Raw genomic sequence first — 13,490 nt, forward strand, 5'->3', positions numbered from 1 at the left:
TATCGTCCAATGGCCATTTGTCAGTGGGCATCAGAGACCAGCCCTGCTGAGGCTCTTGACTTTCTCTGGGCCTCTGTTTCCTCATCTGTCAAATGGGATTGTCATAGTACCACGCCCCCCAAAGGGTGTGGCGAAGAGTAAATGTATTCAGCCATGTCAAGCTCAGTGTCTGGCAGAGTCAACTTGGCACACACTGGCTATTAGGATTTCTGCCCTACCAGGAGGATGCTATTAATACCCCCACTTTTCAAGTGACTTGTTTGAGCTCCAGTATTGGAACCAAGAGTTTCTGCTCTGGGGAGCCCTGTTCCGGAGCGAAAGGAATTATGGTGGCCCTGGGCTGAGGCCAGAGCCAGCCTGGGCAGGTCTTCCGCCTTCTGGGAGTCAACCCTCATAAAATCCAGACAGCCGGAAGCACTCCCTGATAACGTGAGCCCTTTACTGTCAGTGTTGTATCATCGGGATCATGGGGATTGGCCGGCTGGGCAGACTGCACACACACAGTAGGCTCTTGGTGCTGCAGACAGCCCCGCCCACCCTCCCCTGCCTCTCCCTCCCTGGGCTGGGCGGGGCAGGTTAATACTAACTGGCTGCCTCCTCCCCTCCCAGGCAGAGCCACTTGGGAACGGGACCTGCAGGTAAGCAGGCCTTGCTGGGCAGCTCAGGGCTGTGAGACACTGGGCACTTGGAGGGTGGGGGGCACTTGTCTGGGGACAGTGGGTGGTCTATGGTTTTTTCCCCTGGTTTCAGACTCCTGGGCTGGAGGCTGGAGGGACAAAGAGGAGGAAGGGCTTTCTCCTCTGTGGTCCGGTTGGAGCTGGCCTGGTGGACTTCAGCCCCCTCTTCCCTGGGTCAAAAGACTGGACCCCCACTGACCTCTGCCCAGCTGCGTCTCCAGACTGCTGGGCAGTCTAGATGGCTGTTCCTGCCAGGTCGGGCCGGAGTCTCACCAGCCTGGCACGGGGGCTGGGGGTGTCGGATGGGCACTGAGGGGAGGCTGCTTCGCCAAGGTCAGCCTCGTGGGAGGCCTGCAGCCCTTCCAGGCCCTGGGAAGGAGGAGGAGGAGGAAGGGAACTCGAAGTCCCTGCCAGCCAGCCTGGGCTCCCATTATCTCTTTGCTTCTCCCTGTAAACCGAACCCAACAAGATAGGGGCATCCCCACACCCTTTCTTCAATGGAGAAACCAAGACCCAGAGAGGGCAAACAGCTGGTTTGAGGACACACAGCCAGTGAGCACAGGCCTGGATGGCTACCCCAACCTGAGATGGGGGGCATAGTGTGGGCAAACAGTGCCTCCTCGTTGGGCCTCAGTTTCCCCACATTCGTGAGATGGGAACATTGAGCTGGAGGCAGCCAGGGAACTCTGAGGTGAGGAGAGGCAAGAGAAGGCTGCCTGATCCACAAGGATGTGAACGGTTGGTTAGGTGAGGGCTGGGGCTGAGCCAGGCCAGAGTTCCAGCACACACAGTCACTCCTCTACCTCCGTTGGCTCCCCTCCTGCCCCCTGCCCTCTCTGCCCTACCACCTCCTTCGTCCCTGCCTCTGTCCCTCTGTCACTGTCACTTTGGTTCTCTCTCTCTCTCTCTTCCTGCTCTGTCTAGTCAAAGCCACCCTGCTTCCAACCCAGACAACCTCCACACCACTCTCATGACAGGCCAGATCCCACATCCCAGGCTCCAGGCAAAGGGCCTGCAGGATTCACCAAGGACGCTGGGACAACACTGACTCAGACCCTTGTCCAAGAGCAGGTGTAGACAGGGCCCACCCTGCCTGCTGGCACTGCCTGGGCCACCCTCCCTGGCTCAAGCCACAAGGCTGAGGCAGGCTCAGTCGATGGCCCAGACCTTTGCAAACCAGGTGGCCACCGGGCCCCTGGAAGAGAAGCAGGGCCCTGATCCCGCGGAGGTGATGCTGCAGTGGGAGCGGTCAGCACACAAGTGATAAGATGCAGATAAAGCTCGGCAGGTGAGCCCAGGCCACAGGCAGGATCCGTCGTGCGGGAACAAAGCGGAGCACGCTGGGAGTGGAGGCTCCGAGGCTCAAGGTAGGATGGGGCCCTTCCTGCCCTCCTTGGGGCCTGGGACTCTGCTCTGGATACAAGAATTCAGAGGAAAGAGACACCTTTGCCAGGGGCTGTCCTGGCTCCGTAGCTGGGCGCGGATGAAGTCTTCAGTGTCTCTGCCAGAGCCTAAGGTCTCTGGTCCCCCACTGCCACTGGGGCCCAGGTGGCAGATATGTCTTGGAGTCTCATTTCTCCCCTTCCTAGCCCACAGGGTGAGGAGGCCCCAGGGCGAGTGGAAAGGGTCCCAGCTCAGCTCGGCCCCTGCCGCCTCTTCGTAACCCCCTCCCTCTGCTTGGGCTCACACTCAGCTGTGCCTGGTTCTAGTCCCAGCTCCCAGGGGACCAGCTGGGTGACCCGGGGCAAATTACTTTTCTGAGCTGAATTAACTCCTTTTAAAATGGAGGTCATCGTGCTGCCTACCTGGGGATTGTTGGGAGGATCTGATGGGAATGGGGGTAAAGTGGTTGGCCAGTAAATAATGGCTGCTGTTAGTCTTACTGTTGTTGGCATTACCATCTCTCCCGCCTGGAGTACCACACCGGCTCTCTAATGGAAACACAGTCTTCACTCCCACTTCTGCCCTGGCCCCTCATGACTCTCCTCGCAACAGCCAGTGGGATTCTGTTAAAACACAGTTAGAGCCGGTCCTCCCTCTGCCCAAGAATGGAGATTTGGGCTCAGAGAAGACACCTAAACTCTTGCCTAGGGGGCCCTTCATGACCTGCCCATCCCCCACCTTCACACGGCTGCAGCCACCCCAGGGCCTTTGCACTTGCTGTCCCCTCCCCTGAACTACTCTCCTCTGGCCAGGCTCACTCCCACACTTCTTTCATATTCCCTCTGACAACCCCATCTATGATTGCCAGCTCCTTCCAGCTTTGCCTCCCTCCCACAGCTCTTATCTCCTCTGACTTGCTCTAGATTTCTTTTTTTATTTTGCTTAGTACTTCCCATGCTTTTCTGAAAGTAGAAATTACTGTCCAGCACACCCCGAGTGGCCAGTAAATACTGGTTGAATGTATGAACAAGAACTGCAAGGTTATTGTAGGAAAAAGAGAAAAGAGCTATGTACTTTTTAAAATATTCCCAACACATTCATTGGGAGCCCCTCCTGTAGTGCTCAGAAGCCACCAGGCCTCTGCACATGCGATTCCCTCTGCCAAGGACATCCCCCCACTCCCTTCCCTCCCCACCCTGCCATTGTCACTGATCAATGGGCTCATTGTATCTCTCAGGTCCAGGAGCATGGGGCACTTGTGGCTGCCTGAGGCAGGCCCGGGCAGGAGAGCCACACAGGACGTGGGTCACGCAGGGCCATAGCACCATCATGACTGTTTTCCAGCCAACAGAAGAGACTTGCAGGGCCAAATCACTTCCTCAATCTACACAGCCATGTGGTGCCTACATCAGAACCCAGACCGCTAAGCTCTGTGCAGTGTGGGGATTTAGTCTTTCTGTGCATAGAACCTATTGCACGTAAAGGAGGCTCAGGCTTCTTACCTGCCCATCTGTTCTCACCTCCCATCAAGCCCACTGCTCCAGCCCCACTGGCCCAGGCTTATTCCTGCCCCAGGACATTTGCACAGGTGGTTCCCTCCGCCTCTGTGTTCTTTGGGCATTTTTATTCCTTTTTTAATTAAAAAAATATTTAAACATTTGATCCATCTGGAATTCTTTTTTCAGGGGTGAGGGATAAAAGTAAGAAAGAGATCCAGCTTTATTTCTTTTTTCCCAAATGATTTTTTTCCCCTGGCAAGTCTTATTTTCTGACTGGTTCTGTGCCGGAGAACTACATATTAATAAATGTATAGCTGGACATCTGGCGGAACTCTCATTCTTTTAATGGCTTTTCAGATGATAAAAGTAACCATCTTTAGCAAATCTACCACCTCCCTTTTGTTATTTACTTATTCTTGTTTATGAGAAATATCATTTATTGCCTCCTCTATATCCTTGTTTATTTTACACTACCTTCTGCCATCCAGGTCCAGAGGAGTGAGTCACCAGCCTGCCGCACACTGTCTGGGGCTGTGGGGGAATGTTATTCAGATCATAGATACCCACTACTGCTTTGACCCCACTAAGGACGGCAGTACCTATCAGTATGGAATGACTTGGGGTCTTAATTTATACTATTGGCATAAAATCCCACATTGAGAGCTCTTTGTTTCTCTCTCTCCCTCACTACCCTTCCTCCCTCCCTCCTCCTCTCTCTTTTTCTCTCTCCGTCCCTCCCTCCATCTCTTTGTCTTTCCCTGGAAGAGAAACTTTGCCCCCAAGTTTACTCTTAACCTTTCTATGCCTGTTTAAGGTGTATTTCAACAACGAATCCTATTTGATTTTGGTTTTTGATCAAATCCTAGTTGGGGCAGGACCTGAGTTTCTGAGTTGGGACATCCAGAATAAAGGAGATAAATGTCCTCATGAGTTTTGGTCTACTAAAATCAGTCTCTCTATATTCTTCAACGTCTATCTTTGGCCACAAAACACTGGGCCACTGTTTTGCTGTATATAAAATGAGTAGTTTAAACAAGAGAGCAGCTTATTTACAATATAAACAACACTGAGCAAACAAAATAGTTCACTGGAGGGCAGAGCGGGGCCGGTATGGCAACTCTGTGCCACCAAGCCTTAAGGTCTAATTTCCCTCTAGTGCCCACAGTACCCTTCTTAGCACAAAACGACCACTGGGGTTCTGGCCATCACATCTGACTCCCAGACAGCAGGACAGAGGAAGGGCAGAAAGGCACGCTTACTCCCTCATCTTTAAGGAGACTTCTGGGAGGCTGGGAAATGTATTCTCTTAGCTTGGTGGCTGTTTGCCCAACCAAAAGTCTGGTCTCTGGGACACCTAAGGAAGAAGGGAAGAGTGAATAATGGGAAGCAGCTAGCAGCCTCTGCCTTGGAATACCATTCAGCCTCTACCTTCTTGTCCTTCCCTATCATTTCCCCCATCAGAGGCAGAACTCTGCCTGAGTGGGTGCGGGGCAGCGTTTTTTAGTGGGATTCTGCCTGTTGTATACCACGTTCTGGTCTCAGGTGGGAGAGAGCAGCCAGGAAGCTGTGCATGACTGACCTGGGAAAAAGGACTTTCCCAGGCGACAACTGCCTGGAGCTTCCCTCCCTGAGTCCTCTCGGTGGGGGGCCCAGAGCCAGGCCTGTCTGGCCTCACAGGTGGGAGCTTAAGTCCTCTGGACAGCCGGTGGTGGTGGTGGCGGCGGTGGTGGCCAGAATGCAGGTCAGACTGCACTCTGCTCAGTGGAGGAAGAAGGGAGTTCATCTGGGGCTGAGAGTCCTGTGTGTGGAACCCGGAAAGGAGCCTCTGGGTGTGGGGATTTTCCCAGGTGAGGCCCAGCCACAGGGAAACTTCCGCAGCTTCTAGAAGAGAATGAAGTTAAACTGGTGTGGGGGGTGGGGGGGGTCAGGAGGCCAAGTGTTGCACCAGCTCCAGATCCCACCTCCCCAGACCCCACCCTGTTTCCCATATGTAAAAGGAGGGAATTGGCCCCATCAACATTTCTCTCCAAAATGGTTCTTCATGGGAAGCTTTTTTTTTTTTTGCCTTTTTAAAAAATTGTCATTGTCATGTATTAATTTTCATGTGACTTGGACAAAAATGTCTATGTCACCAAACCCGGCATTTCACCATGAGGATGCTAGCTAGCTCTCAATGAGTGCTTACTGTGCGCCAGGCCCTGTTTAAAAAACATTAGCTCATTAATATATTTGCATATCAGTACAAACCATGAAATCAAGACTGTCATCCTCTCTTTACAGATGGGGAAGAGGCACAGAGAGGCAATGTCACTTGTCCGAGGTCACCCTCTTAGCCAGGGGCAGAGCTGGGTGCAAGCCCAGATCTTTTTGTATGTTTAAGGCTTATTTGTACATTTTCCTCTGAACTGTTCACATCCTTTGCCCACTCTTCTATTTAGTCTTTTTGTTCTTAATTTCTACAAACTCTTTACATAAGAGGAAGATGATTTGTCTATGATTTGCACTGCACATATTTTCCCCCAGGCCCTTTTGATCTTTTGATCTTACTGTTGGTATTTCTGCCTGTTTTTCTTTCTTTCGAAGAAGGTGCTTTGTTTGTTGTTGGATTACTTTTATCTGTTTTAATATTTATGCAGTTACATATGTTGGACTTTTCTTTGGCGGTCTCTGGAATTATGAGCCACGGTTAGGGAAGCTCACTCCTCTGGAAAGGTTAGTTATAAAAGAATGTGTCTGTGTTTTCCTAGCATAAAAAGCCAACTTGCTCATGAGAAGGGAAAAAGATCAGGGGAAACCTGGGCTCCCCGACATCATGTTTTGACAGTCCTCGACCCTGACTTTGCTCTCCTGGCGTTCTTCTCCACTGGCTCCACTGGCGCCCCCTGCAGGCTGATCTGGGAGGTGGAGGCTTCAGCACGGGGCAGACATCACCATGGCTCTCCTGATTCACCTCCTGGTCTGCACCTTCGGGATGGGCTCCTGGGTGGCCATCAACGGGCTGTGGGTGGAGCTGCCCCTGCTGGTGGCGGAGCTGCCCGAGGGGTGGTATCTTCCCTCCTACCTCACAGTGGTCATCCAACTGGCCAACGTCGGCCCCCTCCTGGTCACGCTGCTCCATCACTTCCAGCCTGGCTGCCTCTCGGAGGTGCCCATCATCTTCGCCGTGCTGGCTGTGGGCACCCTCGCCTGCACGCTCTTCGCCTTCCTCTGGAATGTCACCTCCTGGGTGCTGGATGGCCACCACAGCGTCGCCTTCATGGTCCTCACCTTCCTCCTGGCCCTGGTGGACTGCACCTCTTCGGTCACCTTCCTGCCTTTCATGAGCCGGCTGTCCGCCCGCTACCTCACCACCTTCTTTGTGGGTGAAGGACTCAGCGGCCTCCTGCCTGCCCTGGTGGCTCTTGCCCAGGGCTCAGGTCTCACCACCTGTGTCAATGTCACTCAGCCGTCAGACACCACCCCAAGCACTGAGACCACCGGGAAAGAGGTCTTCCTACAGGTACCCGGCATGATCCATTACGGCTCCCCATGCTTGGTCATGGAAAAGACCATGCAGAGGGCTTGTGTTTCCCAGATGTTGGGTAGACCACTGTTCTTGACCTGACTGTGTGTCAGATCCCCTACCTGGGGGAGCTACTGAAATACAGCGGGGGTCCCCACTCCATCCAAACCAATGGAATAAGACTCTCTGCGGGGTGGGGCTTCTCGGAGACCCTTGAGGTCCCAAGTGTGTTGGAATCTGGAGTTTCGGATTTTAGAACCCGCCTGTCCTGATATATAATAGCACCTGTGACGTCACTGCCTACAGCCCTGGGGGGAGGGGGCATTCCTGCCCAGGGGCCACATTAAAGCTATAAATAGATGACCTCCATTCAAGTGTGGCTGCCAACTGAGGCATGAAATAAATCCAAAATTTCAGAGCTTTTTTGCATTTTCAAATTGCAAAACAGGGATGGTAAACTTGTATTTATTCAGAAGTCCTCAGGTGTGGCTAATGTACTGCTGGGGATAAGAACTGTAGACTTTTTTTTTCTTTAAGATTTTATTTACTTATTTGAGAGCGAGATCAAGTATGCGCACGAGAGAGCACAAGCAGGGGGAACCGCAGAGGAAGGGGGAGAAGCAGCCTCCCCACTAAGCAGGGAGCCCAACACATGCTTAACCATCTGAGCCACACAGGCGCCCAGAACCGTAGACTTTACACATTGCTTCAGGTCCTTAAGAAGCAAGTGGACTGGCTTTCCCACGTACTCCCCGTGAACCTCAGGGAAGACGAACCATTCTGACACTCCCCAATCCTCCAAAATGGAGGCTAATGGTGCCCACTGCACAGGCCATGAGGAGGCACACATGGGCTGACCTGTGCAAAGGGCCAGTGCCCAGTGAGCACCATCGATCATTACCTGAGGAATCGTGTGTATATTATTCGGCCCTTACTAGCAATGTATGCTACTGATTGGATATGATTATTCATATTGTTGTCACCCATGTCCTGACATCCCCCAGGGACCAGACTGACCCTCGTTTTGTCTTTCCCCAGGAAGCTAATGTCACCTTGATGTCTGACCTGACCGGGACGACACAGTCTGCCGTCCATCTGGAAAGCCGCTACCTCCCAGCCAACTTCTCGCCCTTGGTCTTCTTCCTCCTGCTCTCCTTCATGATGGCCTGCTGCCTCACAGCTTTCTTTGTCCTCCAGCGTCAGCCCAGGCCCAGGGAATCTTCCATAGAAGACCTCCTCACCTCCCAGGTCACCCTCCACTCCATCCGGCCACGAGAAGGGGAGGACCTGGGCCCCCCAGACCCAGGGGCTTGCATCAAGGCCCAGGGGCATCCAGAGGAGAAAACAGACTCCAAGCACCCAGGCCAACTGGCCTTCGTCTACATCCTGGTGGCCTTCGTGAACGCACTCACCAACGGCGTGCTGCCCTCCGTGCAGACCTACTCCTGCCTCTCCTATGGGCCTGTGGCCTATCACCTGTCTGCCACCCTCAGCTCCATGGCCAACCCTCTTGTCTGCTTCCTCTCCATGTTTCTGCAGCTCAGGTCTGGCCCAGCTGGCCCTGGGTTGCTCAGAAGGCAGAATTCCAAACCCCAGCTGTCAGGCTCTGTGTATAGAACCTGGTTTCTAGGGCTGGGTTCGAATCCCAACTCTGCCACTTCCTGGTTATGTGGTCCTGGACAAATCACTCACTTCACCTCTTTGTGCTTCAGGGAAACTTATCTGGAAAATGGGGATAATAGGCATTCTACCTCCTAGGGTTGCTGGGAGCATAAAATGAGCTAATTTGGTAAAGATTTTAGAGCAATATCTGTGCATATGGCAGGTCTAGTGTAGGTACTGACTGGCCCCTGGCCCTTAAGGAGGAAAGTGCAGGCAGGAGCTGGTGTTCCCATTTACAAGGGGGAACCCCGGGGCTCACAGAAAGGGTCAAATCCCACAGTCTAGTTCCCAGGACTTCAGCCCTGTCCTCCTGCCTCCAGCTCACGTTGGCTCCCTTATGGCTGCAGATCTGGAAGAATGGCTAGGCAAATTGATAAAATGCAGATTGAGCTGGCCTAGATCGGAACCCGAGATCTCAAATGTTAGTAGATTTCAAATGTTAGTAGATTTCAAATGTTAGTAGGCAACCGAAGCGGTTCCGCTTCAGGGGTTCAGAGCCTGGGAGGAGAACCACGGACTCTGGGGTCATGACACTGATGGGCCCACAACCTCCCAGCCACCACTCTGCCCTGTCTGCCCTCTCGGGCCTCTATGACCTGCTCACACCCGCTCCCTTCCCCCAGCCCAGGAAGGAGGGAGAACAAGGAGAGGAGAGTCAGATGGAAAATGTCACATTGCCAGAGAGCTGGATTTTCTCCCTTAGGGCTTGAAACTGGAGACTGGAGATTTCTGGGGAAGCTGGAGGCTGGAGATTTCTGAGGAAGCAGAAGCAGAGGCCACAGATGTGTGGAACAGGAGAAGCCCAAAATGTTGGACATAGCCGGTCTGAGAGGCAGGAACTCCAAGGATCTTGGAGGAAAGAGTTCTTAGAGGCAGGGACAGGCCCTCCGCCCCCACCCAGGACTGCAGGCCAGTCTTGGTGTTCTGAAGGGTGTGCACAGGGAGACCCTCGGGGGTGACGACCTCTAATGAAGGACAGGGTCCTCCGTTGTCACACCTAAAGCTGACATGGGAGGCCACCGGTGGAATGCATCCAAGCCAGCTATCAGGGCCCCTAGATCAGGTAGACCTCTTGTCGTAGATGCCACCAGAGGGGAAGGGGTCGACTGAGGTGGCCCAGCTCAGCCTGCAATGCCAGGCTCCAAGCCATCTTGTCAGCCCAGCCTCCTGGCAGAGCTTGGGAATGTTGCAGGAGGAAATGGAAGCAGACAGAACACTGGGCAGGGCCTTGGGCAGGCCCCACACAGTCTGTTCCATAGGTCCCAGCAGCCATGCAAGGCTCCTAGTGCCGGTGAGAAAGCAGGCTCAGGGACCAGTCTTGCAGCTTCAGTGGGAATTGGGATCTGAACCAGGTCCCCATAGCACCAGAGTCCATTCTGTTTCACCTGCCGTGAATGCTCAGGGTGACTTAGACCAGTATCGCCCCTCAGAAACCTCGTGGACCCACTTAAGGCAGGTGGCCTGGAAGTTTCCATGTGGATCTGACCTCTAATCCTGGAGACACTGACCATTCTACGAAGTGCCCAGGGTAGGGGAGGCTGAGGTCAGGCTGCTCATCTCCTCCATTCTCCTCCTCTTCTCTGCCCTAGGTCTCTGCCATTCCTGGGGATCCTCACCATGCTGGGGACTGGCTTCGGGGCCTACAACATGGCCATGGCTGTGATGAGTCCCTGCCCTCTTATGCAGGGCCACTGGGCTGGGGAAGTCCTCATTGTAAGTATCTGGTCTGTGCAGCTGCCTCCCTCCCTACCCCTCACCTAGCCAAGGAGCTTTCTATTAGCCAAAGTCTCATGTTTGCTCCAGAAGGAAGTCCCAGGTGGGGCTGGGCAGGGGAAGGGATAGTTCTCATTTGGGAATGGAAGCTTAGGAAAGTGAGGTGGCTGGTCCAAGGAGACATTCCAGCCTCTCCCATGAATGTGTACCGCAGCCCTGGCCTTCTCCCCGATGCCCTGGACTTGATCATGGGGGCCACAAAGGCTAATGGGTTCTCCTTTGCCCTGGAGGTGTGTGTCAACTCGTGGGGCCCCCTTAACCCTAGGGAGAAGCCCCCAGATACTATTGAACATAAAGGTTATTCCATGGGGTTCCCTTAGCCCAGTTTGATCACCCTACAGGCATCCTTCTCCCCTGGGGCTCACCCCAAAGCCGCCTTCACTCTGCATCTCTGCCCCCCGGTATCCGCAGGTAGCCTCGTGGGTGCTGTTCATTGGCTGTCTGAGCTACGTCAAGGTGATGCTGGGCGTGATCCTACGCGACCGCAGCCGCAGCGCCCTCTTGTGGTGCGGGGCGGCGGTGCAGCTGGGCTCCCTGCTCGGAGCTCTGCTCATGTTCCCGCTGGTCAACGTGTTGAGGCTCTTCTCCTCGGCTGACTTCTGCAGCCTGCAGTGCTCCGCCTAGAACACCTGGCGAGGTCCAGGACAGGGTCCTGACCCGCTGCCATTACTAACACCTGGAAACTTGAGCAGGGCACGTGCCCAAGGCCACACGGCAAGGGGCGGAGAGCTAGGAAGCAGAGGCTGGGTACATCCTCAGGCACGGTGGAGAACGCCGCAAGACCTCCCACGGGACCTGGAACTGCAAAGCACAGCCCTACCCCGGGGCTGAGTCACAGTGCCTGCAATCCCATTGCAGAGCTCTTTCCGACTGTTGAGAGAGAGCTGGTTTGCAGCCCCAGCTGGAGGCAGGCTCAAGGGTGTCAGAAGGGAGACCGCTGAGAGGGTGAGCAGCCCTCACAGACTGTATGACCTTGGGGAAGTCACTTATTTCTCTGTGCCTTCCTAAAATGGGGATTATGATAAATAGCGCCTACCTCATAGGCTTAGCACAGGGATAAAGGGGAGAAGCGCCCAGGACATAGCAAGCCCTCTTGGGCCATTTCCTGATCTGATGCCCAACAGAAATAACAAGGGACAATTTACACAACCTGGAAGTGGCCAGGGTGGTTGAGAGAGGACCCTTGCCCCGTTTCCTTTCTCCCACCCTCCTCAAAGAGAAGCTTCTGGGACCCTGGTGGAACCATGGGAACCCTGACTCCTCAGTTCCCAGTATGGATAGACGTTCTACCCCACACACCCCATCCTGTCACCCCTCCTGACCCACGAAGTCCTGCTCCTTGGAAAGTGAGTAACCTCCTGGGAGGCAGAGAGGTGGCGGGCGGGGTGGCGCGCTATAGCAAACCTCGCAAAGTGAGTCCCATCCCCTCTCCCACTCCCTAGGGCCAGGATTGGACCCTGAGGACCCTGGGAAGTCTGGGAAGGAGTGCATTCACTACCCGACTTTTACTTTGTTCTCTTTTTTTTTCTTTTAGACATTCCCTGCTTTTACACTAAGATCAGCCCTCCCACAAAAAAGTCTAACATGAACCCCAAAGTCAGTATCATCAGTCTTCAGTTAGTTCTAAGGTCAAGGCTAAGCTCAGAAATGAACAGGTATCAAGTGTTCAGAGAACGTCTGGTCCTGGGACTTCTTTTCTTCAGTGTTTGGTTTGCTTGCCACCAGCCCTCCTTTTAATTTATTTTGAAGAGATAGTGTAGTCGCATGTTTCAAAAATCAGAAAATATAAAATGATGTTCTGCAAAAAAAATTCCTTCTCTCCTGTCCTCCATCTGCCCAGTTCCTCTCAACACACACAGATACGCACACATAGACACGTACACACACACAAGGACTTTTATCAGTTTCTTGTTCACTCTTGGAGAGATTATGCAAGCACAAACACAGGCTCTTTTTACCAAACTACTGTGTACCTTGCACTTTCACTCAACAATGAAAGCAGAGAGAGGGTTCTGGATCTTTGTCATGACCACATAGTATTCCATGGTGGGGAGCTACCAAGTTTATGCAACCAGTCTCTGGTAGAAAGATAAGTGCAGGGGCACCTGGGTGGCTCAGTGGGTTGAGCCTCTGCCTTCAGTTCAGGTCGCGATCTCAGGGTCCTGGGATCGAGCCCCGTATAGGGCTCTTTGCTCGGCGAGGAGCCTGCTTCCCCCTCTCTCTCTGCCTCTCTGCCTACTTGTGATCTCTCTCTCTCTCTCTGTAAAATAAATAAATAAAATCTTTAAAAAAAAAAAAAAGAAAGAAAGATAAGTGCAGGTATTGGAGACAAAATCTCCTGCCAACCAGGAAACCCCTCTACAACAGTAAAAGAGAAAGAAAACCGTCTTATACCGAGTAGACGTTAAAGTGGATTATAGGTCACAGCACAGACAATCCAATGATGAGCTTGCAAAGGCAGAAAGAAACCTCACCTTTCACATCGTCCAGCAGATACAATCTACTACGTCCGTATTCCCAATTGGTAGTTGGTCCTCAAGTGAGGGTCACATCATTCTTCCTGAATTCACCTGGTAATTGGGCTGGCTATCTGGGTTAGCCAAGTGTCTTTGCTGCAGGAAAAAGAAATTCATATCTCTCTCTCTCTTTTAAGATTTTATTTATTTACTTGATAGAGAGATAGAGAGAGCCAGGAAACACAAGCAGAGTGAATGGCAGAGGGAGAGGGCGAAGCAGGCTTCCCACTGAGCAGGGAGCCTGATGCGGGGCTCAATCCCAAGACCCTGGGATCATGACCTGAGCTGAAGGCAGAGGCTTAACCAACTCGGCCACCCAGGCGCCCTGAAATTCATGTGTTTATATGAGGAGGCTTTTTGCAACTTGAAGCCAAACATTGAAGTTAGGCTCCTGCCCTCCCCCAGAGACTGGCTGATGGGGATACTTTCTTCCCATTTACCTTACAAAGAGATGGCTCCTATGTCCTTGAGAAAAGTG

At 53.0% G+C, this 13,490-nt stretch overlaps 1 protein-coding gene across 2 annotated transcripts; it reads left to right on the top strand.

Moving 5' to 3' along the window:
- Window positions 1-594: 594 nt before the first annotated feature.
- Window positions 595-12,582, top strand: SLC52A3 (solute carrier family 52 member 3). Of its 2 annotated transcripts, none has more exons than XM_047746866.1 (5): window positions 595-638; window positions 6,307-7,058; window positions 8,100-8,605; window positions 10,313-10,436; window positions 10,908-12,582. In XM_047746866.1, the coding sequence occupies exons 2-5, from the start codon at window positions 6,492-6,494 to the stop codon at window positions 11,118-11,120; spliced, it is 1,410 nt and encodes a 469-aa protein (XP_047602822.1). In that variant the 5' UTR covers window positions 595-638; window positions 6,307-6,491; the 3' UTR covers window positions 11,121-12,582. The 2 variants fall into 2 exon arrangements, with proteins under 2 accessions (XP_047602822.1, XP_047602821.1); XM_047746865.1 differs by lacking the exon at window positions 595-638 and adding an exon at window positions 957-2,044.
- Window positions 12,583-13,490: the final 908 nt, after the last annotated feature.

The sequence above is a fragment of the Lutra lutra genome, chromosome 9 (genome assembly GCF_902655055.1).
Source record: "Lutra lutra chromosome 9, mLutLut1.2, whole genome shotgun sequence".
NCBI classification, from domain to species: domain Eukaryota; kingdom Metazoa; phylum Chordata; class Mammalia; order Carnivora; family Mustelidae; genus Lutra; species Lutra lutra.

Excerpts from the sequence above, each read along its gene's own strand:
- SLC52A3 (XM_047746866.1), top strand. The coding sequence starts at position 6,492 with ATGGCTCTCCTGATTCACCTCCTGGTCTGCACCTTCGGGATGGGCTCC. Across the intron at positions 7,059-8,099 it reads GGAAAGAGGTCTTCCTACAG|GAAGCTAATGTCACCTTGAT; the intron begins GTACCCGGCATG and ends GTCTTTCCCCAG. Across the intron at positions 8,606-10,312 it reads TCCATGTTTCTGCAGCTCAG|GTCTCTGCCATTCCTGGGGA; the intron begins GTCTGGCCCAGC and ends TCTCTGCCCTAG.